Consider the following 27,998-nt stretch of genomic DNA (forward strand, 5'->3'; position numbering starts at 1 on the left):
GTTGTATGGGTTAGATGTGTCCGCATCAAAGGAATCAAACAGTCCTGATGTAAACTGAGGTAACCCACACGGTACACAGTGCCATGATGCGTCTTTGTTGCCTAAGGCATAATACACAGGTGTATTCATATGGAGACATGATGCATGGTACCATTCATCGCACGTGTCACATTGAATGGCTTTCTGTTTCAGGGTGCATATTTTTTTGCAGATGTTGCATCTATCTTTAGATCTAGGCCCTGGATTTGACTCTACATCTCCTGCCATTAATATTAACAGTGATAGGTATTTATTTCTGCTGTGTCTGATTGAGAACTTCCATTTGTGATGGGTAATCTTCTTTAATGTTATAGATGTGTATGTTAGGTTATTTTTGAAGTTGCATTGTTCTAAAGTGTGATGATTGATTATGACTGTTGTTTCCTTTTTAAGTTTAGTGTTGACAAAGGTAGATCTAGTTCTGTGTTCAGCTAGTGTGCATTTGGTGATTATTAGGATAAATTTTGTATACCAACTATTTACAAACGATTTCTACCTTTTTTTTAAGCAAAATCTAGTACATTGCTTCATTAATTGAAGATTAAATATTCAGATCAATTAGAAAATGAAAGTTTTAGGAGTATACACACTTTCACTGGGAGATTTATAGTGCAGTAAATACATAAATTTAATTAAAATAAATCTCTTCCTAAGTTTTAAAATAAATGAAAATGGCCACACAAAAATAAAGAATATTCAATAAATCATAACACGAAAAACAAAACTTAAAAAAAACAAAGCTAATATGAAGTGTAATTGTATCAATTAGTTTTGTAATTAATGTAATTAAGTTTGTAATAGATCTAGACCAGGTTTCTCAATATGTAATTAAGTTTGTAATAGATCTAGACCAGGGGTTCTCAATCTGTGGGTCGTGACTTTCTTATGGGTTCAAATGACGATATGCCAGGGGTTGCCTGGGACCATTCGCTATGTAATGTTTTTTCTTGTCTTGTCTTCCATTGGAAGTTACTTTTTTTTAATAGTTGTAAAAGTGGTGTATTTATATGAAAAAACTGCTTGCATAAGTGATTTATAAAATTAGATTTTTCGCTTTCAGAAAAGAAAAAAGTAGCTGTTGCATCAGAACTTCGAATGGTCTAAAATATTGAGATGTCGGATTTTCACTATCTTTTCTAGTTTACAAGATCTAAACGGGACAGACAGACAAATATTTCACTCAAAACTAATAGTGTCTTTTCCCCTTTCGGGGGCCGCTAAAAAGAGAATAATTACAGAAATGGGAATGAAATTGGAGTATGTCTTTCCACCCAGAAAAATGCCAGTTATTAAGAGTAACAAAAAAAAAAACTAAAGCAAATAAAAATTACTTCCCAATACTTTATTCATGATAAACCAGTCACACAGACTAAAAATTCAAAATATCTAGGTGTAATAATAAATGACTGAATCTACTCTTGTGAGTGTGCCACTACCCCTGCGTCGTCTGCGAAGAGCATATCTCTTATGGGGGTGGTTCTGGTTTTAGTTTTGTCCCTCAGTCTAGCAATATTTAGAAGTTTGCCATCGAATCTGGAATGGAGATATATGCCTTCGGTGAATTTGTCAACTGCTGGTGGATTAGCATTGCTTCTCTAAGGCTTGCAAAGAGTATGGCCTAACCATTAGCACAAAGAAAACTTAAGTTATGGGACCACCTGCTGCAGCATCACCATCCATCCTCATTGACAATAAACGAATTCTGCTACTTCAGTTCTACAATTCAAGGTGACCTGTCACTAGAAGAGGAGATAAAAAAAAGCGCATAGGGAAGGCCGCATCAACCTTCGCTAGAAAACCAGAAGCTCACCACAGCAACCTAAATGGAGGTCTACAAGGCATGCGTTGTTAGCACGCTACTGGACGGCAGCGAGTCATGGACAACCTACACAAAACAAGAGAGAAAACTAAACTCATTCCACCTACACTCCCTTCAAAGGATCTTAAAAATAACATGAAAAGAAAGAGTGTGTAATACTGAGATCCTCGCAAGAACGGGCCTTTTCAGCATCTTTACAGTCCTCAGGCAACACTGCCTATGCTGGCTTGGACATGTTCGCCGGATGGAGGACAATTGCATCCCAAAAATCATTCTGTACGAGCAGCTTGCGTCTGGCTCATGAAAAACTGGTCACCCCCACCTCTGTTATGTTGATGTGATAAAAAGGGATATAAACATTGATACTGACCATTGGGAAGAGATAGCCTTAGACTGCAAGAGTTAGAGAGAGACAGTGACCAAGAAAGCTATCATTGGCCTCCTTCAGTCGTAGAACGACTATGGTTCATCTCAGAGCACACTTCCTCATGTGGCTGTGGAGCCATATTTTGGAGAGACACTCCCGTCCACAGATAGCGCAGGTTAAGGTGGCTTTTGCTTCTGTGGTAGAGGAGCAGGCCGTTTTTCGGATTGTAAGTTTTTCTTCCTGAGCTGAGACCCATGTACTTTCACTGTCCATAGCTTTTTTGGTCACTGTCTCTCTCCATCTTTTGCGGTCTAGAGCTATGTCAGTATTGATGTTCACTGATTTGAGGTCACATTTTATTACATCTATGTAACAGAGGTGGGGGCGACCAGTTTTTCTTGTGCCAGTCGCGAGTTGACCATAGAGGATGACTTTCGGGATGCGCTTGTCCTCCATCCGGCGAACATGTCCAAGCCAGCGTTGTCTGAGGGCTGTAAAGATGCTGGAAATACCTGATTGCGCAAGGATCTCAGTATTGCACACTTTTTCTTTCCATGTGACATTCAAGATCCTACGGAGACATCTCAAATGGAATGAGTTCAGTTTTCTCTCTTGCTTTGCGTAGGTGGTCCATGATTCACTGCCATACAGCAGTGTACTCAAAACGCATGCCTTGTAGACTTCCATTTTGGTCACCGTAGTTGGCTTATGGTTTTCCCAAACTCTTGACCTGAGTCTAGCGAAGGTCGAGGCAGCCTTCCCTATGTGTTTTTTTATCTCCTCTTCTAGAGACAGGTCATCTGTAATTGTGGATCCCAGATAGCAGAATTCCTTTACAGCGTCCAGCTTGTTATCGTCAATGAGGATGGAGGGTGGTGCTGTAGCAGGTGGTCCCATAACATTTCTTTTCTTTGTGCTAATAGTCAAGCCATATTCTTTACTGGCCTGAGAGAAGCGGGACATTAGTGACTGAAGTTCTTCTTGCGTGTGTGCCACTACCGCTGCGTCATCCGCGGATAGCATATCTCTTAGGAGGGTGGCTCTTATTTTAGTTTTGGCCCTCAGTCTGGCAATATTTAGGAGTTTGCCATCAAATCTGGAATGGAGATAGATGCCTTCGGTGGATTTGTCAAATGCGTTGTGGATTAGCAGTGAAAATAGTATTCCATTGATAGCCTGGCTCAAGAAAAACTGGTCACCCCCACCTCTGTTGTGTTGATGTGATAAAAAGAGATATAAACATTGATACTGACCATTGGGAAGAGATAGCCTTAGACTGCAAGAGTTGGAGAGAGACAGTGACCAAGAAAGCTATAGACAGCGAGAAAACATGGGCCTTGACTCTTGAAGAAAAGCGTGTCACACGGAAAATGGCCAGCTCCTCTACCACCAAAGCGAAAGCTACCTTGACATGAAATATATGTCTCTCCAAAATAGGGCTTAACAGCCATATGAAAAAGTGTTCGAGATGAACCATAGTTGTTTCATGACTGAAGGAGGCCGATGATGAATAATAAATTAAAAGTTATCATGAAATCCCCATATTGATTAACTTGCAAGACTAGATTGACACATGAAATGCGTCTGTATATATTCAAAAGCTGATTTTGATTCAAGTGTCACTCCTGAAAAAATTGACTTAAAAATATTATTTTAAAAGGACATTCATATTTCAGTAATTAATTTGTATGAAGCTTCATTTTGTTACATAACCATAATTAGTCTTGCAAAAGCTAATACTAGAACAAATATAACAAGAAGACTATACTATTGATTTTCTGTATTTGAAGCAGTTTCCTCTGACATAGATATGACTTATAGGCCCAAAGCTATTTATTCAATAGAAAAGTATAAGATTCAGAAAAGGTTAAACTAAGACTAAGACTGCTTTATTGTTCCTTACGGAAATTTGTTGTAATTACAAGGACTCTTTTCTCATATAAAGACAACACAACAGAAAAATACACATAAATACAACAGACACAACATAAAGAGTTCCTTCAGCGACTACACACAGGCATCTTGATGCTTTTCATGTTCCCTGATCAACGAGTGACGGTGATATAGTCTGACAGAGTGAGGTACGAACGAGTTTTTGAATCGCTCTGTTCTTGTTTTGATTGACAGCAGCCGCCCACTTTGCGACAACCTGACGTAGTTCTGATGGAGCGGGTGGCCTTTGTCTTCCAAAATTTTTTTTCATTTTCCTTAGACACTTTTGTTCAAAAAGTTCCATTAAATGTGGTAATGTTGTGAGTGTAATTTTTGATGCCCTTTTTATGATGGTTTCTAGACGTCGCAACAGTTTAGATGAAGCGTTGCCTTGCCAACAAGTTATTCCATATGTTAGCAGATTTTGTATAGTCCGCCGTAAAAAGTATCTAGGATCTTCTTGTTTAGTTTAAAGCTATTGAGTCTGTATAGAAAAAATAGTCGCTGGGCTGTTTTCTTTGTCAGAGTTCCAAGGTGGTCTTCCCATGAAAGTTTGTTATTAATGATAACGCCTAGATATTTATATGCCTTTACTTGTTCTATAGATGTTGTGTTTATTTGCAGTTCTTGTATAGTTTGTTTTTTCTTTCTGAAATCTATTATAAATTCTTTAGTTTTTGTGACATTCAGTTCTAGAAAGTTGTCGGTGCACAAGTTTGTAAACTCTTCTATCGAGCTTTGATAGTGAGTTTCGTCTCCTGAAATAAGACCGACAATGGCAGTATCATCACCGAATTTAATGAGGACAAGGCGACATGGAAAAACAGATTTAATCTCAAAATTCATCTCATTTATTCCACTTACACAATTTTCTTATGAATTAAAATTTTTTTAGAACAAATCCTTTTTTTTTAATAATTGCAAGAAATTCATGACAGAGAATAAAAATGTTAGAACCTGGGAAATTACATTAAACTCTTGCCTTTAAAAGTCATAATTTCTACAGAAAAGGGAAAGGGGGGGGGGGTTTGAATGTAAACAATCAATCAGATAGGTCTCCATTTTATATTTATCCCTAATGATTACATTTGACATGGGGAGTGGAGCTTGTATAAAAAAAAGCTAATATATTACATGTATAACTTATATTAGTGACTGTTTATTTTTACATAAATTTTGTAATTTCCCCTCTAAAATACATCCGTCTACCCCCTTCCCCAATTAAATTGACCCCTCCCCGAAGGGTTAAGGTTGACAGTGAGGGGAAGCGTTACATAACCCATTCCATCTGATAGAATCAGCTAACATATGACAGGGGGGACAACATAATAAAAAAAACAGGCTAAAATATCAATAAGTAGCATGCATTATATAGATATTTGACTAATTTTTTTCACTGTGATTTCTTAAAAAAAAATTAACCTGCCCACCCAATGGAATATGGTCAGGGGTGGGGGCGATAGATGTAATCCCCCCCCCCCACACACACACACCAAACCTCACCAGAGGGGGCGACATAATTTAAAATCTGGTTAAAGTATAAATAAATAGTATATACAATATTCTTAAAAGTTAATTGTTTTGTACACAAATTGAGTGATTTAATGGGGAATGGGTGGGGAGGGCGATCACCCCAACCCCTCGGAGTCACTTCCCACTTAAACATTGAAGTCAACCAAGACTGCAATCTATTCTGTGAAGTTCTGTGAAGTCCACATGCTTAGGACTCACAAAAAAAACACCATAGAATTTTTCCTTGGCATCTGGTTCTATCAACTAGATGGGAGCTTAGACAATAATGACAGTAAAAAATTTGTGGTAGTTTAATTTAAGTGAGATAATCGGTTCAGTTGGTGTGAACTGTAATTTGTATGACCATAAAGCCTACTATCATTTGCCTACTTTCCTAGGAACCTCTCCCAAACCAGTAGAGCATGTATCCATCTCTCCTCTTTTTCAGTGACCCTTGTCCTGCCAAATGCACCTCACTTAGGGCAGCAAGGTACACATCCAGCTGGAATAGTCATTGTCACTGTCTTGAATTGTATGGATATTCTAACTCCTAATTTGAAAGAAAACTGCTTTTGTTATGCTGTTGATATGCTTAATGGTAGACATATCAAACCATCTAAATTTGTTTTCATTGGAATGTCTTTGTCTCTAACACTTAGTTATTTTTCTGGTCTGTATATCTATTTTTGCATTATCATAACTTTAAGTTTTTCTTAATGTTTTTTCTTATCTTCTTTATTTTCTTTTAGGGACCTGAGCTCTTCAGACCTTGCAGCATATAATAAATTGTTTGATGTACCAAGTACAGTTAATCCTATTGTCATTAAGGTAAATAAGCAACATTAGTAATATTTTTAATATATTTTTCCTACTTATGTAAATGCTAATGCATGAAATTCAAGCATTCTGTAAAATAAGCCAATTTTTTAAAATTCTCAGCTTTGGCATTCTAAATTAATATATTCTTTTAGTCATGTATACAACAAAAAGAAATTTCCTAAATGTATTGACTTTGGAGGAACAAATGAAAAGTACTTTTTCTTTAAGTACTTCTATAATTAACTAGGCAAATAAAAGGAAAAGAACTAAACTTCAGAGTCATCACTCACCCAAAACATCTTTTTTTTATTATTGTGAAATGAATTTGTTATGCCTACTTCTACCAGAAAGTACTGTTGCACTCTCTGCTGCCTAAGGTTAACATGATTATTTTTCTTGGTTGACTCATAAAACCCTTCCCATTGTTGAATTAATCTGCACAGCAGCCATGGTATGAACTTAGTTTTCCTTCTTAACCAAGGCTAAATGAGCTCGAAGGCTACTGAGTAATAATTATTATTATTATTTTTTTGATAATTATAAATATCAAAAGCCCACAAAATAAAGAGCCAGTGACAACTGCAGAAAGATAACTTAACTTTTGATAAGTAGGTATTTTTAAAACAATAATAGAATCAAAGATGCAATGCTGGCTTTTTTTTTTTTTTAAAGGAAAATTCTATTTTTATATAGACTTTTCTTTTTTTTTTTATCTCAAGACAGAGTATTAAAAAGGTCTAGGAACAATATATTTTTAGCATTTTTCAAATATTTCTAATCAAGATCCACAAAAATAAACTGTCACACATACGTCAGATTGTTACATTTATATGTGTATTTATGTTTATGTATGTTGTGTGTGTGTTTGTTTTCTTGTAGTCTCCCTTGATTTCACGGTTTACTCTGAAGTGTGTCAGTAGTGTGTAGTCACTGTGTATTAGTCTCTGCTGGTTGTTCTTTCTTTGATTCAAGTTAATAAAAATGGAGTGTAACTTTAAACATCAGTATTGTTAAGTGTATTGTGATAATATAACACAGATAAATGGCCTTATTAGACAGGCTTTTATTAAAGCCAATGAATCTAAAGATAAGAATAATGGAACAAGGCTAGTCATGAAAGTTCATGAGAGAACTTAAGTGAAATGTATCTATTTTTTTTTTTGGTATAGAGCAATTTCTCTTTATCATTTTCAATCATTCTACATTAAATAAATGATTTAAGCAATCCTCACACAATGGTACTAGCATTTTCATTCATCTACTTTTATGTGCTGTCAATTATTAAATAAGTTCATTTTAAACTTACCTAGAAACTTGTTTTTCAAAAGGTTTTATATTTACAAAAGTAACTGTTTTGTATAACGCAGAAAACTTCATCTTTGAGTATTGAACATTTGACAGAAATGTTTGTTCTAAGCTTGCTTAAAGATTTCCCATCCACTGTTAATAACATTAAGAGGTGAGTCACTAATTCTCATTTTTAGGATTTATGAAATGAAACTGTTTTACAATATTATTTGATTACAATCTTGATGTCTTATTAGGCTTATTTGTATAATCGTTCATGTATTTAGAAGTATAAATTGTATTAATTCATTGGCTTATCATGGCTGATTCACTTCTTATATAAGCGTTTTCTTAGCATATGATATTTTTGTCTTAACAAAATAGTTGGAACGGGAATTTTCTGACTATAACCTAAAACAGGTTTTTTTTTTTTTTTATAAATATAATTTAAGAGGAGTTCTAACCCTAGCCAGGGTTTGCCAAATTATTTATAAAGCTTTAATCAACTCACTATGTTTGTCTGTCTGTTAAAAGTTTTTACATGTTATTTCTCCAACACCCAATCTCGGGCGTCCCGAGACATGACGTTAAACTGCGCCCCTCTTTCCTTAGCACTTTTGGAGCTCAAAAGTGAACTACTTCTTTTCTATCATTGTGTCTGCCTCCTCTTTTCCTCAGTATGCCTTCTTTGATCATCACTCTGTCTTCTTATCTTTAAAATCTCACTACGTCCTAGACCAGTCAATTTGCCGTGGACTGAGACGAGTAAGGGGGGATAAAGAGATCCTGGTGTTTGAGTGGTGGCAATCTGAGGATAAACCACCACAACACAATACTTTGGCTCCAGAGGGTTACTTTGGCTCCAAGTTCCCCTAGACCTGAGGCCCAGATGGCCGCTCTGGGTCAACCGGCTGGTCATGTCTATGCTGGAGGGCGGTGGCTGGAGAGTCAATCAGGGAACTGCCGTATCGGACACATGTCCGATGCAGCATCTGACTGACTATAGCATATAGCTCATTCTGGACATCCGAATGGCCCGTCCCCTTGTTGGACTCGATGGCGGGTGGGAAGCACAGGTGCCGAACTAATAAGAACACCTATGGATAAAAAAACACACAAAAAAACTACTTGCCCCAGACCTATGTCTGGGCAAGAGACGCCGTATGGAGGATAAAAAGGAGAAGACCACAAAAAGCTGTGCTACCAGGCCATCATTTCTGGTGGTTAGGTGCACAGAGGAGGGGAAAAGTCTGACAAAGATGAGCCCTTTTCTCATTTACAAGTCAATAGTGGGAGAGCCCAAGAGTGTATCAAAGCTGTATATGTCATCAGAACTTCTTGTAGAAGTCGATAGTAAGATACAATCTAAAGGGCTTCTAAGATGCAGAAGAATCTGTGATCTCCATGTCTCTCATCTCTCATGCCACACAAGAGTCTGAACACTAGCAGAGGTGTAATCAGCTCTAGGGACCAACTGGAATGTTCCGAGAAGGAAATAATGGAGGGCATTGAAGGAATCACCCATGCCCGGCGCATTACCAGGCGCATGGATGGTGAGGAGGTCAAAACCGCCACTATTATCCTCACATTCGGAACTAGGACACCGCCAGAGTATGTGAAGGGTTCCAGTGAGGCCCTACATACCCAACCCCATGAGGTGCTTGAAGTGCCAGGGTTATGGACACGGCGCGGCAGTCTGCAAGAGGAACAATGTGTGTGCCAGATGTGCTGGAGAGGGTCATGAGGACAAGGGCTGCACAGCCCAGTTCAAATGCCCAAACTGTCACGCTGGCCACTCAGCCTACTCCAAGGACTGCCCTGTGTGGAAACAGGAGGTTGCCGTGAAGGAGTACAAGGCAAGAAATGGATATACCTTCAGGCAGGCGAAATCGGCTGTATTGGCCCTACCCAAGGGCCAATTCGGCTTGACAAAGACCTACGCCCAGTCTGTTGCTAAGATAGGAAGATCCATAGCCACACAGATGGACACATTGACCCCACCACCCCCTCCTCCTCCTCCAACTCAGAAGAAAACACCGCCAAAGAACACACCACCGAAGAGACAAGAAAGCCCTGCTGTCATGCTAAAGAACAGGTTCTCTGTGCTCGCTGATGAGAGCATGGAGACTGAGCAGCACGTCAAAACCAACACTCCGGGAGAACCCGGAGACATCATGTCTGACACAAATTCTCCACAGAGAACCCAGCCAGACACCCCAACCTCTATTGAATTAGAGGTTGACCAACTCCCTAAAGGGAGAAATCAAAGCAGAGAAGATGCCCGAGGTGAGGGAGGAGGAAATAACCTCCGCTCTAACCAGAAGGATCTCCCCTCTCCAGAGAGAAAGACTTTCCCCAAATGGGTGTTGCCCTCCATCCAAACCCAAGAATAAAAATACCAAGGTCACTGGAATAAAGGGAAACCCCTCCGGGGGCCTCCCAAGGCCTAATAGCTCCAAGTAGGTCATTTAGAATAAGTCATGGATTCCAGAATTGTACAGTGGAACTGTAGAGGCCTCAAGGCCAATTATGAGGAAATGCAGCTACTGATGGACTCTGAGACTCCTGTAGCTGGCTGCTTACAGGAAACATTTCTGAAAGATAGCATCAGCTTCCGAAGCTACAGTGCTTACAGCAAGAATGTTGAGGATGCAGAGAGAGCATCAGGTGGAGTCTGTATCCTTGTGAAGGATAGCATCCCCCATGAGAGGGTAGAACTACAGACCACACTACAGACCGTAGCAGCTAGGATAACCCTTCACAAGGTTATCATTTGCTGCAGCCTGTATCTACCACCAGGCGCTCCATTAAACCCAACAGACATGGAGGACCTATTGAATCAACTCCCCCGGTCTTATATAATCCTTGGGGATTTCAATGCCCATAACACCATGTGGGGATCCAACAATACCGACACAAGAGGTCGTATGCTGGAGGATATCTTCCTCCAACATGATTTATGCATACTTAATGATGAATCACAGACCTACTTGCACCCAGGAACTGGATCTCTCACCGTATGCTTCCCTGGACTTCTGGACGACTTTAAATGGTCAGTTAGCAATGATCTACAGGGAAGTGATCACTTCCCAATCATCATTACTAACAATCTTCCCTCATTGGGACGACCTCAGCGGTGGAAACTGAATAAGGCCGATTGGGAACAATTCCAAAAAAGATGCTCCGAGGATATCACAGAAAATATCCTCGATGAACAGAACCCAGCTGATACCTTTGCAAGCAAGCTACTTAGTATAGCCAAGAAAGTTGTCCCCCTAACCTCCGCAAATCCAAAACGGCCTAGCAAACCATGGTTTGATACAGCTTGCAAAAGTGCTATTGGCGTTCAGCATAGACCCAGGCACCTGGGAGACAGAGGCACATGACAGGTTGCTGAGGAAAAAAGAACAACGCTGGCAGAAGAAAAACGCCAGATAAGAAAAGCAAGGCAAACGACACTAGCTCCAGCTGGAATAACCTGCCCATTGTGCGGCCGAACATTCCGGGCTCACATAGGTCTCACCAGCCACATGAGGAGGCATAAAACCCCAGTGCAAAGCCCTCAGCCCCCTGGATGACAAAGTGGTCATCATCGAACCACGATGGACGAACTATATATATATATATATCGAGAGTGGCAGAACCGATGGGAGGCTGAGACTCACAACAAACTTTTCTTATGTGACATTTACTTGTGTATGTTACGGTAATCAAAGATGTCTTGTTTAATTTGAGCTGGTGTAGTACTTTTTACCTCGCATGTCTACTTTATTCAGCTCAGCACAACAAATATTGATATTGATCACAAAGTCACCAAGTAGCAGACATTTCTTTTATTATCCGTAAAATAAGATACACATAAAACTGGCAAATCCAGCCATAAAGAAATATATATTGTGCCTCACAAATCCAATGAAATATTCTACGTACACACTTAATATTAAATTGTTGAATCCATTACATTAGACATCCTTACAGCTTGAGAACATGGCCACTATTGCTTCTTGACCATGTGGTTAACTTCCAGAATTCTGATTAGATTTCACTTTCACGTAAAACACAACAAAAAGTTATACTTCGTGATTCCCACTCATTCAGGTCACAAACCTTGATGTGACAACCACTTTGGCCTTTCATGATGTTATCAGCGGCATGGTCATAATTATCTAATCGTTCTCATCTGTCAAAAGATTTCAACTACTTCCACCACACCTTGGCCTTTGATCATTACGTCATGCGCAGGATAATATTATAATATTATATCCCCCACATTCAATAGAAGCGCTATAGCTAAGTGCACGCCCAGATTTACAATATATTATAAGATTTGTCATCAAGAATTTAAAGTGGAAGGGGAAACACTACAAACGCGCGTTTATGCATAGGGTTAAGGTTTGGAAAAATATCCCCCCCCCCTCCAAAGTTCTGGTTGTAGGTTGTTGTTTAATGTTGTGACAGCTAGTACAACTAAACCGATGTAGGCGTGTTATATTTTTTAGTGAAATAAACTTTAATAACTTGAACAACCGTCTTATGTGAACAAGAACTCAACATAGCTATTATTAACAATGTACTCAGATTCAACTTAGATTTAAATCTAATAGTAATAATATGAAATGATATTTTAAACAAAATATGACTCACTACAAAAACACGTCGTAACCTTGGAAAGACACCTACAAATGTTAGATATGCCTTCAGATTATATATATATACAAAATAATTGTAAATATCTATATACAAATGCAATATTGAAACTTTTTATTCTTATGATATGAAAGGAGAGTAATCCCTGAAGGGTTACGGGCACGACATTGTGCCGATGTGCCAAAAACTCAAAACTCAAACTCTTATGATGAAGAGGCTAAAGAAACATTGTCTCTACATGGCATTCTAAAAAAATTGAAAGTAAACGAAGATTATTCTAATTTGCAATACGTCGTAACATTTAGTCAAAGACACAAACTCGGGCCAGTATTTATCCAATGCTATGAAGAACTGTGTTTAAAATATTCAGTTGGCAAGGAAGAATATGGCAAGTGTTAATGAAATTAAAGAACAATATACCAAGTTTACAAAAAGCTTCAATGAATTTTAAACAGCAGCTTTCTCTCAATTGCTTTTGGTGGACTTCATGTGCAAAGTTTAATAAACAGTTTCTCCTGCACAAAATTTAATAATCAGTGAAATAAACAGAAGTGTAGCTCATACTTTTGAAGTATTTCCAAAACTCAAGCATGTTTTGATTTTCAAACACATTTACTCTTTATAGTTGTTTGAGAGAGAAGTTGTTACAATACCAGTAAAGTAGTTATAGAATGCTCAGACTGCCTGGACCCGGATATAAAGCATCTGCAAAAAGCTTTCTCCTCTCATCTATATGTACAAACAATAGTGCCTTGCATGCATTTTGTGTGCATGTGTGCAGTAAAGCTTATGCAGTGTAATTATTATGTAATACATTATTTAAAGAAAATATTAAATAATAATAATAATAATAATAATTTTATTTATAAAGCGCTGTTAACAAACAAAATGTAGGCTCAAGGCGCTGTAACAACATTACAAACATAAACACAACTGCCGAAATAACAGTTAATCTAAAAAAGTTTTAAACAAGTAGGTCTTAATGTTCTTCTTAAAAGTGGTATAGCATGTTGTCTGTCTGAGATCAATGGGGAGTGAGTTCCAAACCTTTGGTCCGTGAACTGAAAATTCAGCAACATTTTTTTTAAGTCGTCGTGACAGGCCAGTTCAAAAACGTGTGTATGTGGGGGGGGGGGGTACAAAATTTCTTTAAAAATTTTTAAAGTCTGTTCCCATCACTGTATAAATTTTTCACTTGTAAATTATGAGTGAGTCTGGTGTGAATGTATATTCTGGTTTTCTATAGTTATCATGTTTTGTTTGGTATAATGCAAAAATTGTACGATAAATTTCCATATGGATAACACAGATTATTATTATTATTTTTAAAAGTAATCTCTGGACTTTGATTTATATATTTTACATGTTTAGAACATCAGAAAAACTGGAGCAAGCTGATCTTAGACTTCCGAAATGTTACATATGCAAGGTGAGATGCTTATTTTTATACAAAATTTACATTTTAAATATACTGGCCATTCTCTCCATTCGACCAATGAAAAACAAATTGTTTTGTTAATTAGGAAATCGATTCGACAGGCTATGGGCCCATGATAGTAATATTTCAGTGACACTGCATGACAGTTTCTGGACATCCTAAAAGTTTGTTTTAATAACGGAGACTTGGACCTATACTTGTTCAGTAGCTTCCTTGTGAGGTATGCGGACAGCTCCGGGTAACAACCAAGTGGGAAAATAATTGCTCTTGCAAACGGAGAACTTTTCCTTCCATCAATTTTATAATTGTTAAATTAAATTAAATTATAGCTTTTATATAGCGCTACTATTATGCTTATAGCATGGTTCCACGACAAAATCGTTCACAACTGATTCACTGACAACTGGTTCACACGACAAATGTCTCACTGATAATTTTTTCACCCACAAATCGTTCACTGAATAGTAACTTTTAGTAATATATTGTTAATATTCTCGTCGCGTGTTTATTTGTTTTCATTAAAAGTACTTATTCCTGGATCAAAATGAGGCAGCGATTGCACGAAGGTATCTGCGTCAAGTTTTTCAAAGATAGCAATGTGTTCAACCTTCGATGACGCCTACTGTCCTTACTAAGACAAAAGAAATGTTTGTCACAGAGCTTCTCTAGGCCGATAATTGCGCCCTACATGCTCAACGTAAATGGACACCCCCTTAACATAGTAGACCATTTTACAATATTTTACATATATGGGAAGCTCCCCTGGCCCCTCTACCAACCCCCCCCCCCTCCAACACACACAGAAGGGGAGGTGCGGGCTAATTTTAGTAAAGAAATCACACAATTACAATTAGTTATATTTTATCCTATTTTTAATCATGTCGCCTCCCCCTCTAGTATGATGACCGATTTGGTGGAGTGGGATTGTATGATCCCGCCCCCTCCCACCTTAAATTTTCGAATGGGGGGGGCAGTCAATATTGTGTGTGTGTGTAGAAATCACAGTTTGTTAACAGGATTAGTTTACATATCTATATGATAAAAGCTTCTTATTTATATTTTAACTGTTCTATATATTATGTTGTTCCCCTTCTGCTATGTTGGTCTGTTGTGGGTGAGGGGTGATTATATATACTGAGGTCCAATTTTTAAGCAGAAATCATAGTGTGTGAACAAAATTAGTTGAATATCTCTATAATATAAGCTCTAATTGATATTTGAACTAGGGGTGCACCGGATAGTAGCTCTGGCTCCTGTCGAATATTCAGCCTTTTTTCCACTATTCGGCTATATTCGGCTCCGGTCGAATATCACTGCAGGATAGTTGGCCGAATAGTAAAAAAAATACCTATTTATTATGCATAAAGTAGACCTCGTTCCATTAATGTCTGTTATAGAATGTATTAACTTTTATATTAAAACATAATAATGTGCTTAAAAATAAGGCCTTATGAATATGCATCAAACATCTTTTATTATATAGACAACGTGTTAATATAAATAGAAACAAAACTTTACATTATAAATGAGCTTTAAATACAGAGCAGCAATGGCCGGCACATTTTTTTCATTTTGTCATGACCTTTGAGTGGGCTAGTTAACATGTTAAGATGTTATATTCCTTGACAATGTCACGCTGATTAGACGTCTGCCTAGCTGTGCGGGGATATCTCCAGAGGTAGAGAGTAATAACTTCCAACCCTTTTTTATTTGTTTGGTCCATCACATTGAGTTCATTGATAGACAGGGGACCACAAGTCAAATAATATGGACGTAGGTTTATTGTTAGCATATTGACACTCTCTAGAGGTCACACCTTACGAGGGAACTGAGTTTGTTTACTTGGCAGTAAATCTTTATTAGGGGGCTGGACTTCGAGCCACACCCCTACACGGGTAAACAGGTATATCTCCAGAGGTAGAGATGAACAACTCCTACCCACTTTTATTTGTTTAGTCCATCACGTTGAGTTCATTGATAGACAGGTGACCACTAGTCAGATACAATGGACCTCTAGAGGTCATACGAGGGAACTAAGTTTGTTTACTTGGTAGTAAATCTTAATTTGGGGGACTGGACTTCAAACCATACCTCTACACGGGTAACTGTACAATGAATTTGCTTATTTGGAGAAAAATCTCAATCACGTGGCTGGACTACAGGTCACATCTCTATACGAATGCCAAGTTTGCTTACTTAGCAAGTTGGACTAAACCTAAACAAGTGACCTTTTGCTACATAGAACACAAACCGCGATATTTCATAGCCCAGTAAGCCAGTAACTAATTATTTTGTAGGAAAAAGTACAAGGGTCAGATGTGTATATATTAGCGTAAAAGACACGACCAGGCCTATCTTTAAAGGGAGAGCTAAACTTCCCCTACTCCTTATTTTATTTATTTAGTCTTTGACATTCAATTTATTGATAGACATTGACCATTTTAAAGCCAGAATTGACAAGTGCAGCTTGCTAAGACAGCATACTGACACTGTAAATAGATATTACGGTTGAATTACTTTTCCTAACGCGTTAACGTGAATATTACTCCTGCGTTAAGTGTCTTGATTTGATAACGGTATTCGTAATAACTTGAGAGTGCCAAGAAACTCCTCTTTACCACTGTTAAAATCGCATAAAAGAAATTGATCTATAATGCCGCAATTAGATCTAGCAAACAAAGGAAAAATATGCTGGAGTGAAACACTTGACCTCTGTAACTAGTGTACGGGTATAATAAATCTACATGCTTGACTTACCATGCCAATGTGTTATTTTTTGCCTGACCACTCAACACTATTGCGTATGCCCAAGGAAAAAAAAACGTGTGATGATCAACACCATCAACTATACTGTTACGTATTTCTGAATCTTCTGGCTAAATATACTAGTAGGCACACAAATAAAAACACTGCAAAGAACTTGACGACTCAATTTTTCAGCTTCATATAACTTTATTGGCTATTAACTCTAACAATTCTTCACTGTAACATGTAGCGTAGAAGACTACAATATCTGTCAGTTTACAGTTAGCTAAACTTCGTTGCAATTCATCTCTTCACTTCGTTGCAATTCATTTCTTCTCAACTTGCATCGAGCCGTATTCCACAGAACAGACCACCGACACACTTTCCAGTGTCGCTACAGGTCTCCCAAAGCTGAACCAAGTCGTATTCAAGTCTACCGAATCAGAGCCGTACACGTCTTACATCGACTGTATCGGCTCAAGTCCACTGTAGTTCGCTGTATAGACTTTAACGACAGTAGTCCACTCCAGTTAACTCTACCCTAGTTAACTTGCATCGAGTCGTACACATCTCTCTTCTACTGTCTCGCACAGTAGACAACAGTAACGACGACTGTACCGACGACTCTACTTACGACTGACTTTCACATTAACTCTCTGGCTTATATAGAGTCCCTAATCGCTCCTCCAAAGTTGCACAAACACTGCTCGTATCTTCTGGAACAACACGTGAGGATACGTCACATCCTGTCTTTGTTTATACACGTAGATTCCAGAGAACACTCGCTGCTGTGTTATCTCGCCGGGGTCACACGTTAACCTCTTCCTGTCACTGGGTCATTTGTAACAATACACACTACACTAGGAATACATGTGTAGGAACACTACGTGTATCTGACGGGTTGTTAAAATCAGTCGAACACTCAGTCTATTTTTTTTTATTGGGCAGAGAGGGTGTGGATGAGTTTTTTCTTCTATATTTGGTTGCTCTTAGATCTATATAACTGTAGATCTAAACATAGATCTCAATAATAGGCTTATAGACTACAATTTAGTCTATGCTTCGGCATCATCTAAGGTTCAAGCTATAAATAGGTAAAATTGAGGTTCCCGCTGTTAATAAAATATCGTTTGCCGCAAACAATAATTATTGACATACAAAGCTTCAGAGTCCAACTGTTAACTAAAGCTAATATCAGTATTTAGCCTTTGAAGCCAGAACCAGAAGTGGTCCTTTGGACTTTAACTTACAAGCCTGATGACAAGTCGTTGGTCTGAAATTCAAGAATACATATATAACAGTTGGTGGCCTCGTAGGCCTACATACACACATCACACAGATTGTGATATGCCTTTTTATAAATACTGTTAAGCTTTAATTCATCAATCAGTAAGAGAATTTAAAACAATAAGGTAAATAAGGTAATAAAAGAAAAAAAAAAACGAATATAGAGTAAAGTGCGAAGTTCGAGCGCATTAAGCCCGCTGGCAGCAATTTTCAAGTTTGGATTTTTATAGCACCGTAACGGTCTGACCTATGAAAAAACTGATGGTATCTCTGAATTCCTCGTCCTTTTTTCTATAAAAATAGATTGGATTTAATGTATCACTAGGCTTAGTTAAAATTAAATACGAAGTCAAAGAGGTGTAGGGTAAGTATCGCCAAGCGTACTTTTCCTCGAGCGGATTTTTCCCCAGTTAGTAAGCTCGATCGGGTTGATGGAAGGTTCGAACAGATCAAAGAAAATATATCTAAAAACATGTTTTAATATTTAATTTTTACTATAAAGTCATTTTCTTTTTACTCCAGCGCAAGAACACCATTCATTGCACCATTTCCAACCCTCCACAACTTCAAATAGTCTCTTTGAGCTGATGAGCCATCAGGCTTAAAAATAGCCCTAAGCCCATTACCCATTTCCTTCACTACCGGGTAGTAAAAAAGAATAATTCCACACCTCCTGAGTTTGACCTCACCATGAACTTAGTCTTTACAAGGAAAAGGAAATAGATCTAGTATGTGTCGGAAGTGAAGAAAAAGGTGCATGCGCAGTAGAAATATAGTAGTAATTTGATAAACATTCAAATAAAAAAGTTATAGCAATAAAAAGTGAACTGTTCGAACCTCTTGTCAAATCGGGACTGCTCGAACTTCGCACTCTAGGTATGTTATTTAAGAGTTTTGCAAAATATTAAGCAACACAAGCTAATTACATGACATGTAGTTATCCGGCTCCGACAGAACACGAACATCATATTGTTATAAACCTGGTGGTGGCACAGATGGGGGTAGTGGTGTGTGTGTAGTCAGCCGACGCAAATCGCCCCAGGCCAGCGCTAGACAAGCGGTCAACCGTGACGAGTTACGACGATCAGCCGAGACGAGTGTCAACACGGCGGTTCGGGAATGATCGACGGCAGTTCGGGAAGGATCGCCGACGTGAACAGAGCTCAGGAGCGTCACGAGAGTTGTAGTCATCTGACCACCTAGAAACGTCGAGCGGCGTTCTGTCCGGTTGGAGAAGGTCAGTAGGGACCCTATATAAGAGCGGAGGTGACGCAGTCAAGACGGTTCAGAAAGCGGGTTCACGACAGGAGTTCAGAACACGGTCGACTACAGCACAGTTCAACGGTGTGGTTCTGTACGGAGCATTACGACGGTTCAGTGCGGAGTACTGTCAAGTACAGTTGAGACGAACGGCGTCTTGATCTTGGTCTGTGATCGAGTCCGACACAACGAGCCCAAGTGTGTGAAGTCAGTCCCGAACTGTTTAACCCAGTGCAAGCCCGGAACGAGACGGAGAGGCCAGTGCAAGACTCGATACGGCGGAACGGTGTTATCGGAGAGATATTTGTTATCGCAGAGCTATTTGTACTGTTCTACGTGCTGCCAATTGTACAGTATTGGCTGTTATTTATGGACATTAAACCTTTACGTTATTTTGGAGCCCTGACTTGTCAAGTTCTTTAAGTTGGTGGTGTATGGTGCAGTTTGCAGAGAGCCTGGATAGTGAGATTCGTAACAATATTTTACTATCCTGTCATATCCGGCCTCCACCGAATATAAAAAAGTACTATCCAATGCACCCAAATTGTAAGACAAATTTCCATACGGACAATAAAGATTATATATATATATATAATGTACACACACTTTATATATATATATATATATATATATATATATATATATATATATATATATATATATATATATATATATATATATATATATATATATATATATATATATATATATATATATATATATATTAAAGTGTGTCTTCCGAGACAGAAGGAGCCACATTCATTCATTAATATAAATATCATTGTTACGGTCGTAGCGCAGCATGGTGTGCATGAATAAAGTTGCGAATTTGTGTAATGAATGGAAGGGATGTTAAAAAGAGGAAGCCGAGAGAAATAGACAGGAAGGGAGATGAAATGCTGATGTTTACATATCTTGTTATAATATTAAAGTATTGCTAGAATCAAACCTGAGAGTGTCTTATTATTTTGAAGAGTCTTGTGTTATAACATGTGGCGCCCAACGGAAAAAGCAAGACCTGCGTTATATCTGTATCTAATTCCTGTCTACTGAGGTATTACTATTACTATAAAGTGCAACAAAATTTCTAGATCTCTAGATCTATTAAGATTGAGAGAGTGTGCGTCATCTAGGCCTCTAAAGCTACGTGCTAAACTCACTGGTAAACATAAACCTTTAGTTGAAACTTAACTAAAAACATTATTGTTGAATTAATCAATTGGCTTAACATTTAAAGCTAGATTTATATCATTATAATTATTATGAAGGCCAATTCTCTACATTCACCAATGTGAATGCGTCGGGGATTACCCACTGTATATGGATGTGTTATCAATTTATCGTCAATAAAAAAAATATTACAAAAAATCATGTCAGTGGCTGCGGAAGTACATGTTCATTATTCCTGCTGGTCATAGTTCTAAAAAATCTTGATGGAAATTTGTTCGATTATTAGTACTGCTTTGGGCAACAATAGTGAATTTTGACTACGGTGGAGAACAGTGCCCAATTAAGAACAACGGATATACACTAACTACGGCATATAGACAAACAACGAAAGACATCATCGGTGGAGAATATACACTAGTGTTGGAAGCTATACCAGCAGGAAGAAGAGTATTCCGGAAAGTAGATACATATTTGTATTCGAATGACAGTAAACGTTTGTTTCATTACATTTCATTTAGATATGAACATTTTTTGGGTCCAGACATTAAGTATATGAGAATCAAATATATTTAATTGATATGGTCAGATAACTCTTTAAAAACAATTTACAAATGGCGGATAAAGCTGAGATAGTTGCTTTGAAAGAAGAAGGGAGACTATTGGAATTAGAAGGAGCAGAGCTGAGAAAATATGTACAAGAAAGATTAATAGAAAGGGAGAAACTAGTCAAGGAAAAGGAAATAGAGAAAGAGAAGTTAGCCATGGAAAAAGAAAGAGAAGTTAGCAATGAAAAAGGAAAGAGAGAAAGATAATTTAGTCATGGAAAAGGAAAAGTTAGCCATGAAAAAAGAAAGAGAGAAAGAGAAGTTAACTATTGAAATTAGCTTGGATAAAGAAATAGAGAAAGAGAAGTTGGCTATCAGTGAAGAGAAATTAGTTGCGGATAAAGAAATTGAGAAAGAAAAGCTAGCTATGGAGAAAGAAAGGTTAGCCATAGAGAAAGAAAAGTTGGCAATAAAAAAAGAAAAAGCTAAAGATGAAGGTACTGGAAAGAAAAATGACGTGTCTGGAAATAAATTGGCAAAATATGAAGGTACAATATTTGATGAGAATAAAATAGACATAGATATTTTCTTAAAGAAGTTTGAAATTGAAATGAAAGAATTGGCTTTTCCTGAAAATAAATGGACATTTTTGTTATCGAAGTCATTTGCAACAGAGGTACCGTCAAAGATTTGCATGAATCAGAATAAATACCAAATAGTAAAGGAGCAATTACTACGAACATTTGGAAAAACTGAGGCGTTTTATCGTCAACAATATGTTAATTGCACCATTGAAACCAACGAGGGTCCCCAAACATTTTTAGACAAGATGAATAGCTACTTTGACAATTGGACAGAGTCATCAAAAATAGAGAAGACGTTTGATGGACTAAAGGTATTTCTTATGCTGGATAAAGTCATTTATGAGAGTCAGGACGAACTAAAAATATTCCTGTTGGAGAGAAAGCCAAAATCTGTAGATGAGATTGTAAAATTAATAAGGACTTACAAAGTGGCACATCCGGAAAAAAGTTAAACAGAGGTAGCGATATTGAAGAAATAGTAGCATTTAATAGAGCTAGAGAAACACAAGACAGTTATAGCAAAAATAGAAGATTTAGATATGAAGAGCAGAATAGGTTTAGAGGACAAGGAAGGAGCCAAATAGATAGTAGGCATGGCCAGTATAATAGCTACAGAGGGCGATATCAAGGAAACAGACAGGGAAGATATGACGGCAGAAGAAATAGAAGAGATCAAATTTTGTCGTTATTGTCGAGTTCAGGAAGTTTAGATTGTTTTCAAACATGTATAGGAAATAAGGCTACAAGAACGATAAGGGACACTGGGAGCACTACTGTTGGAATAAACCGAAAATTGGTCGACGATCATGAATATACTGGGAAAAGCAAAGCATGTATTATGTTTGATGGTAAAACAGTTCGATTACCCGTGGCCCGAGTGAACATTAAAACACCGTATTATACAGGGATCGTAGAGGCATGTGTTATAGACCATGATCAAATTGATTTGATTATTGGCAATATACCAAACATAAAGAAGTGCACGGAAAATGAGATAGAAGATTGGAAAAATTGTTGTGGAATGGCCACTACTCGATCCTGTAGTAAAAATGTAGAGGAAGGAGATTTGGCAAAATTGTTCGAGTTACCAAATAAGGAAAAAGAGTAAGATAAACAACTTGAAAACACAGAAACAATAGAAATAAAAAATATAGTATTTAACAAAGAAAAATTTATCACAAAACAAAAAAATGATCCAGAGTTACGCCAGCTGGCTCAGAAAGGAGGTAGAGGAGGGAGATTCTTTATAGAAAGAGGAGCTCTTGTTAGAGAGATTGAATGGTATGGGAAAAAATAATCCAGCTTGTGGTACCTAGAGAATTCAGGTAGCTTGTTATGGAAAATGGGCACGATGTAGCGCACGCAGGACATATGGGAATACATAAAACGAAACAAAGAATATTTCAGGATTTTTATTGGCCATCTGTTAGTAAGGACATCAAAAACTATGTGACTTCGTGCAAACTATTCCAAATAAAAGGGCAAGAAAAGTAAAAGCGCCATTACAAAGGGTGGATATACCCGATAGACCATTTAGTAAAATAGCGATTGATTTGATTGGTCCAATGCCAGTAGTTTTGAATAGGGGTCACCGTTATATTCTAACTGTGATAGACGTATGCTCAAGATGACCAGAGGCTATTCCACTCAAAAGAATTGAAGCCAGAGACATAGTACAAGCATTATATACGTTATTTACAAGATTTGGATTTCCCAAAGAAATATTATCAGATTATGGGCACTCATTTCAACTGTCAGCTGACTACAACATTCTTGAACATGTTTGGGATTCAGCAAAGGTTTACAGCCCCTTACCACCCACAGAGCAATGGTATTTGCGAACGCTTTAATGGTACGCTAAAGAAAGCATAATCTAAAGTTGTGGACGATAAACCCAAAGAGTGGGATATGGCAATTCCTTCAATACTATTTGCATACAGAGGAAGTCGTAATGAAACAACAGGGTTTTCACCATATCAAATGATTTATGGAGGAAATCCTCTATGTCGAATGATAATAATGAAAGATTTGATTATCCCACATGAACATGTAGGAACTAATGACAGTTATGATATTGTGACAGAAACTAGAAATCAGGTTATAAAGGCATGCAAAGAAGCGGGTAGACAGGTACTAGAGAAAAATGAATTAACACGTTCCAGGGTGAATGAACATAGAAAAATGACGGAATTAGAGGTAGGACAAGATGTTTTGGTCTTACTCAAGGATAAGAATAATGTACTGTTCACAAAATGGCTGGGACCGTACAAAATAACAAGGAAAATTAGCGATGTGGATTATGAAATAGACATTGATTCGAAGATCAAAAATTACATGTAGATTTGTTAAAAGAAATCAGACCAAGACAAAGAAGTGAAGAAATGAGTAAAGATGAGTCAATGACAATGGGTGCCTGTGTGACGGAAGAAATGGAGACAGAGGAAAGGTTTAGATTAATAGAGATAGTGGCAACAGAAAGTAGACAAACGTGGAAGGATGTCACGGTGAATGGAGTTTCTCTTGATAGAGCTAAAGAAATCAAGACACTAATTGAGGATTATAAGAATATTTTTACTGATTTACCTGGAAAAACAAGTATTATAGAACATGATATCAAGTTAACTGGCAAAGTACCGAATAAACTGCCACAATATACGATCCCATTACACCATAGAGAAACATTACAGAAGGAAATTGATGAGCTACTAACACTGGGAGTGATAGAACCATCTAGTTCACCATGTGCTGCACCAGTTGTGCTTGTAAAAAAAAGTATGGTAACTTAAGATTGTGTGTGGATTATCGACAGTTGAATAAAGTCACAGAATTTGATCCATTTCCAATGCCACAAGCAGAAGAAATGTTTACTAAGCTAAAAAATGCAAAGATTTTTAGCACGTTTGATCTGTCTAGAGCAGGGGTGGGCAACCTTTTTGGATCGAGGGCCGCATTTCTTTAAATTTGGGAATGGCGGGCCGCATATGTATATACAACTTAGAAAGATACTCTGCCTATAACTTTTAATTCATAGTCACACTTTATTATATTCACGTTTCTTTTTTTTTCCACACTCCACGTTAATGAATTACAAGAGAGTTAGCTTTTTTTTTAATCAATTAATTTTTTTTTTTAATTGCTGTCGTCTTTTTATATTACAATAACCCCACTAATATACAGTTGTACTTAATGTGCAGCATTTTACTTTTTACACTCGTGCATAATGTTCCGGAACTGTGGAACTAGCTTACTAGTTGTTACCCTTGTGACTGCTGTCAAATTACAGTCAGTCGAAATCGACCAGTAATTATACTTGTATAGTTTCCCCCCACCCAAAATATAATGCTTGTTCACTGGATGAGACAATATATGTTCCGGAAGATAAATATCGGGACGAGCGAAACTTGCCCTTTTGGAGCATTACCAGAGAATGCTGGCCATGTCCTTCAATGGTGCATACTAAATCAGAGACCCGAATATGACTCTAGCCCCAAAGCCCTCCTATAGAACCAAAACTATTTGGAGAACTGCCTGTATCTGGAAAACATTGCGCGGTTCATCTTAGATATAGGATTACTGATCTGAACCCTCCAACATGTAAAATGAGAACAAAGAAGAAGAACAGATGTATGTGTACACTAATAGTGTGAACAGCAGCACATTTTTTAAAGTGTTGACATACAGATTCTGGCACCCATAAGACTCCTATGGAAGTACTGACTAGAAATTCTCTTTGCTCGGAGTTATGTCCTCTGGAGCTAAATCAGCTTCTGCGCTAAATGGTGAGCTAATGGTATTGAAGGCCGGTTCTTGACGTCTTAAAATTTGCTTATATAAATGTGTTGTACTTTTAATCATTTCACTAGAAATAATTTCAACTTTCGGCAAAGGAAAATGACAAAACCTGTTTTCTTTTGCTTGCTTGTAGGAATGGGAAGGCCATTTACCATCCATTTACATTTCATATGCAAGGGACTCATTGCAATGGCAATTATGAAACCTGAAATCTGTCTTCCACTCTTCATTAGAAATATTGGTAACAAAGTCAAAGTCAATGTCCTTCAAGTAACAGAACAATTTCTTCCTTGAGATTTTATAGTGTTCTCGTTTACCTTGCCCATGCTAAGATAGCGGATATATTGGATTACTTTGTTCATAATCGGAACTACCCTAGCTCTAGTATGTTTGATTACTATTTATATTCTGCAATCACGAAATATAAATTTTATGAAGCTTTGTGCAAACTTTCCCGTTTAAAGTTTATGGTTGATGTATTTAAAAAACCCACAATTTTACTCAGTCAAAGAACGAGCTCCACCAGTTGTCACCCTTGCCATCTTCTTCCAAGCATACCCAACATTCAATATAGTTCTTCATAGCATTGAATAAATACTGATCAGAGATTGTGTCTTGAATCGAGTGTATTGATGTATAGCCAATAAGCATAGTCTTCGTTTGCTTGAAAGTTTTTATAATGACAGTTTCAGTAATTTATATTTATATTATTTTTAATATATTTGCATTTTTATAAGTATATACTGTGGGCACACCTGACTTCTGTAGGTGTTGGCGGGCCGCATAAAACACTCCGGCGGGCCGCATGTGGCCCGCGGGCTGTAATTTGCCCACCCCTGGTCTAGAGGATACTGGCAAGTACCTCTAAAACAAGAAGCTAAACCATTATCGGCATTTAAGACACCTTCGGGCATATATCAATGGAATGTGATGAGCTTTGGCTTGGTAAATGCTCCAGCCACGTTTAACAGGATGATGGCCATATTATTCAGCCATAGAAGAGACACAATTTGTTATTTATATGATCTATGCATTTTTAGTGAGCAATGGGATGAGCATATACAAAGCCTTGGCGAGGTTTTTAAAATTATCAAAGAAACATTGAAACCAACAAAGATAAAAATTGGCCTCAGTGAAATTTCATTTTTGGGGTATAAGATTAAAAATGAGTACATTACACCACTAGAAGAAACAGTATCAAAAATATTGGACATTAAGGTACCAAAGACAAAGAAGCAAATCAGAAGCCTATTGGGTCTATGCAACTTTTATAGAAAATTTATCTCAAATTTTTCAGAAATAATTGAACCACTAACAAATCTGACAAAGAAAGGAAAACCTAACAATATAGTGTGGACGGAAGAATGTCAAGAAGCACTGGACATAATTAAAACTTTCTTTTCTGGAGCACCGATTTTGAAATTACCAGACAATACTAAGGAATTTATTTTGGCAATAGATGCATCAGCCATTGCTATAGGAGGCTGTCTAATGCAAAAATGGAATGGTGTCCCACATCCTGTTTTATATGTGAGTAGAAAACTGACAGCAGCTGAGTTGAAATATGCCACCATTGAAAAGGAAGGACTAGCCATTGTATGGTGTATAACAAAATTAGGGTTCTATCTGATGGGAGCTAAATTTGAACTATGGACGGATCACGCTCTCTCGGCCTTCATTAATACAAATAAATTAGGGAACAACAGAATAGCCAGGTGGGCATTGCAACTTATGGATTATAACTTTGATGTCAGGACAATACCAGGGAAAGACAATGTGATAGCTGACACATTATCACGATGTACCAAAGAGAGAGAAGAAATGGAAGTAAGGAAAGGAGCTATGCCACGTCAATTTTGTTTCAGTAAAATCATTTTGATGAGAACATAATGAATAGCAGTGTAATGAATAGGCATGTATAACTGATTGGAATATTTTGTAAATGTACACGTATATGTATATTGGTGTAAGTTAGTGTAATCGAAGACTGTATGGATTGACGAAGCATTGTTACATGCGTGAGGTGTCGAGATATTAATATATGGTGTTATATTGAGAATTTGATGAAACCATTGTTAAACATTTAAAATATATTATTACAGTTACATAGCTAATTATAGTTATAATTGTGAATTATGAGAGTTACTTTGATTGATTCGTTGGGGAAGTCTGGACATTATACATTGGGATGGATGTAAGTAATTTTGAACCTAAAATAATAATATAGTGAATGGTGATATATAATTTTGCTGTTGGATTTTTTTTGTTGTTGTTGGTTTTTACCTGGTTTAACCGAATGAGAATTAATGAAGATAATATAATTATATTGAACAGTGGTTTATAATTTTATTTGATATTTAAATGACGTTCGAGTACATCGAACTTGGCAAACAAGGGGGGTGTTACGGTCGTAGCGCAGCATGGTGTGCATGAATAAAGTTGCGAATTTGTGTAATGAATGGAAGGGATGTTAAAAAGAGGAAGCTAAGAGAAATAGACAGGAAGGGAGATGAAATGCTGATGTTTACATAACTTGTTATAATATTAAAGTATTGCTAGAATAAAACCTGAGAGTGTCTTATTATTTTGAAGAGTCTTGTGTCATAACAATCATATATATATATATATATATATATATATATATATATATATATATATATATATATATATATATATATATATATATATATATATATATATATATATATATATATAGATAGATAGATAGATAGATAGATATAGATAGATAGATAGA

General features: G+C 37.2%; 1 protein-coding gene across 6 annotated transcripts in view; it reads left to right on the forward strand.

The window, feature by feature from the left end:
- LOC106078733 (cytoplasmic tRNA 2-thiolation protein 2-B-like) overlaps nt 1-27,998 on the forward strand; it is a 115,456-nt gene that overhangs the window by 70,265 nt on the left and 17,193 nt on the right. For all 6 annotated transcript variants that reach the window (XM_056036725.1, XM_056036724.1, XM_056036723.1 and 3 more), the window contains 3 exons: nt 6,419-6,497; nt 7,856-7,947; nt 13,794-13,851. In XM_056036725.1, coding sequence (XP_055892700.1) covers nt 6,419-6,497; nt 7,856-7,947; nt 13,794-13,851 — 229 coding nt within the window. The remainder of the gene's footprint in view (nt 1-6,418; nt 6,498-7,855; nt 7,948-13,793; nt 13,852-27,998) is intronic.

This window comes from Biomphalaria glabrata, chromosome 7 (genome assembly GCF_947242115.1).
Source record: "Biomphalaria glabrata chromosome 7, xgBioGlab47.1, whole genome shotgun sequence".
Classification (NCBI taxonomy): Eukaryota; Metazoa; Mollusca; class Gastropoda; family Planorbidae; genus Biomphalaria; species Biomphalaria glabrata.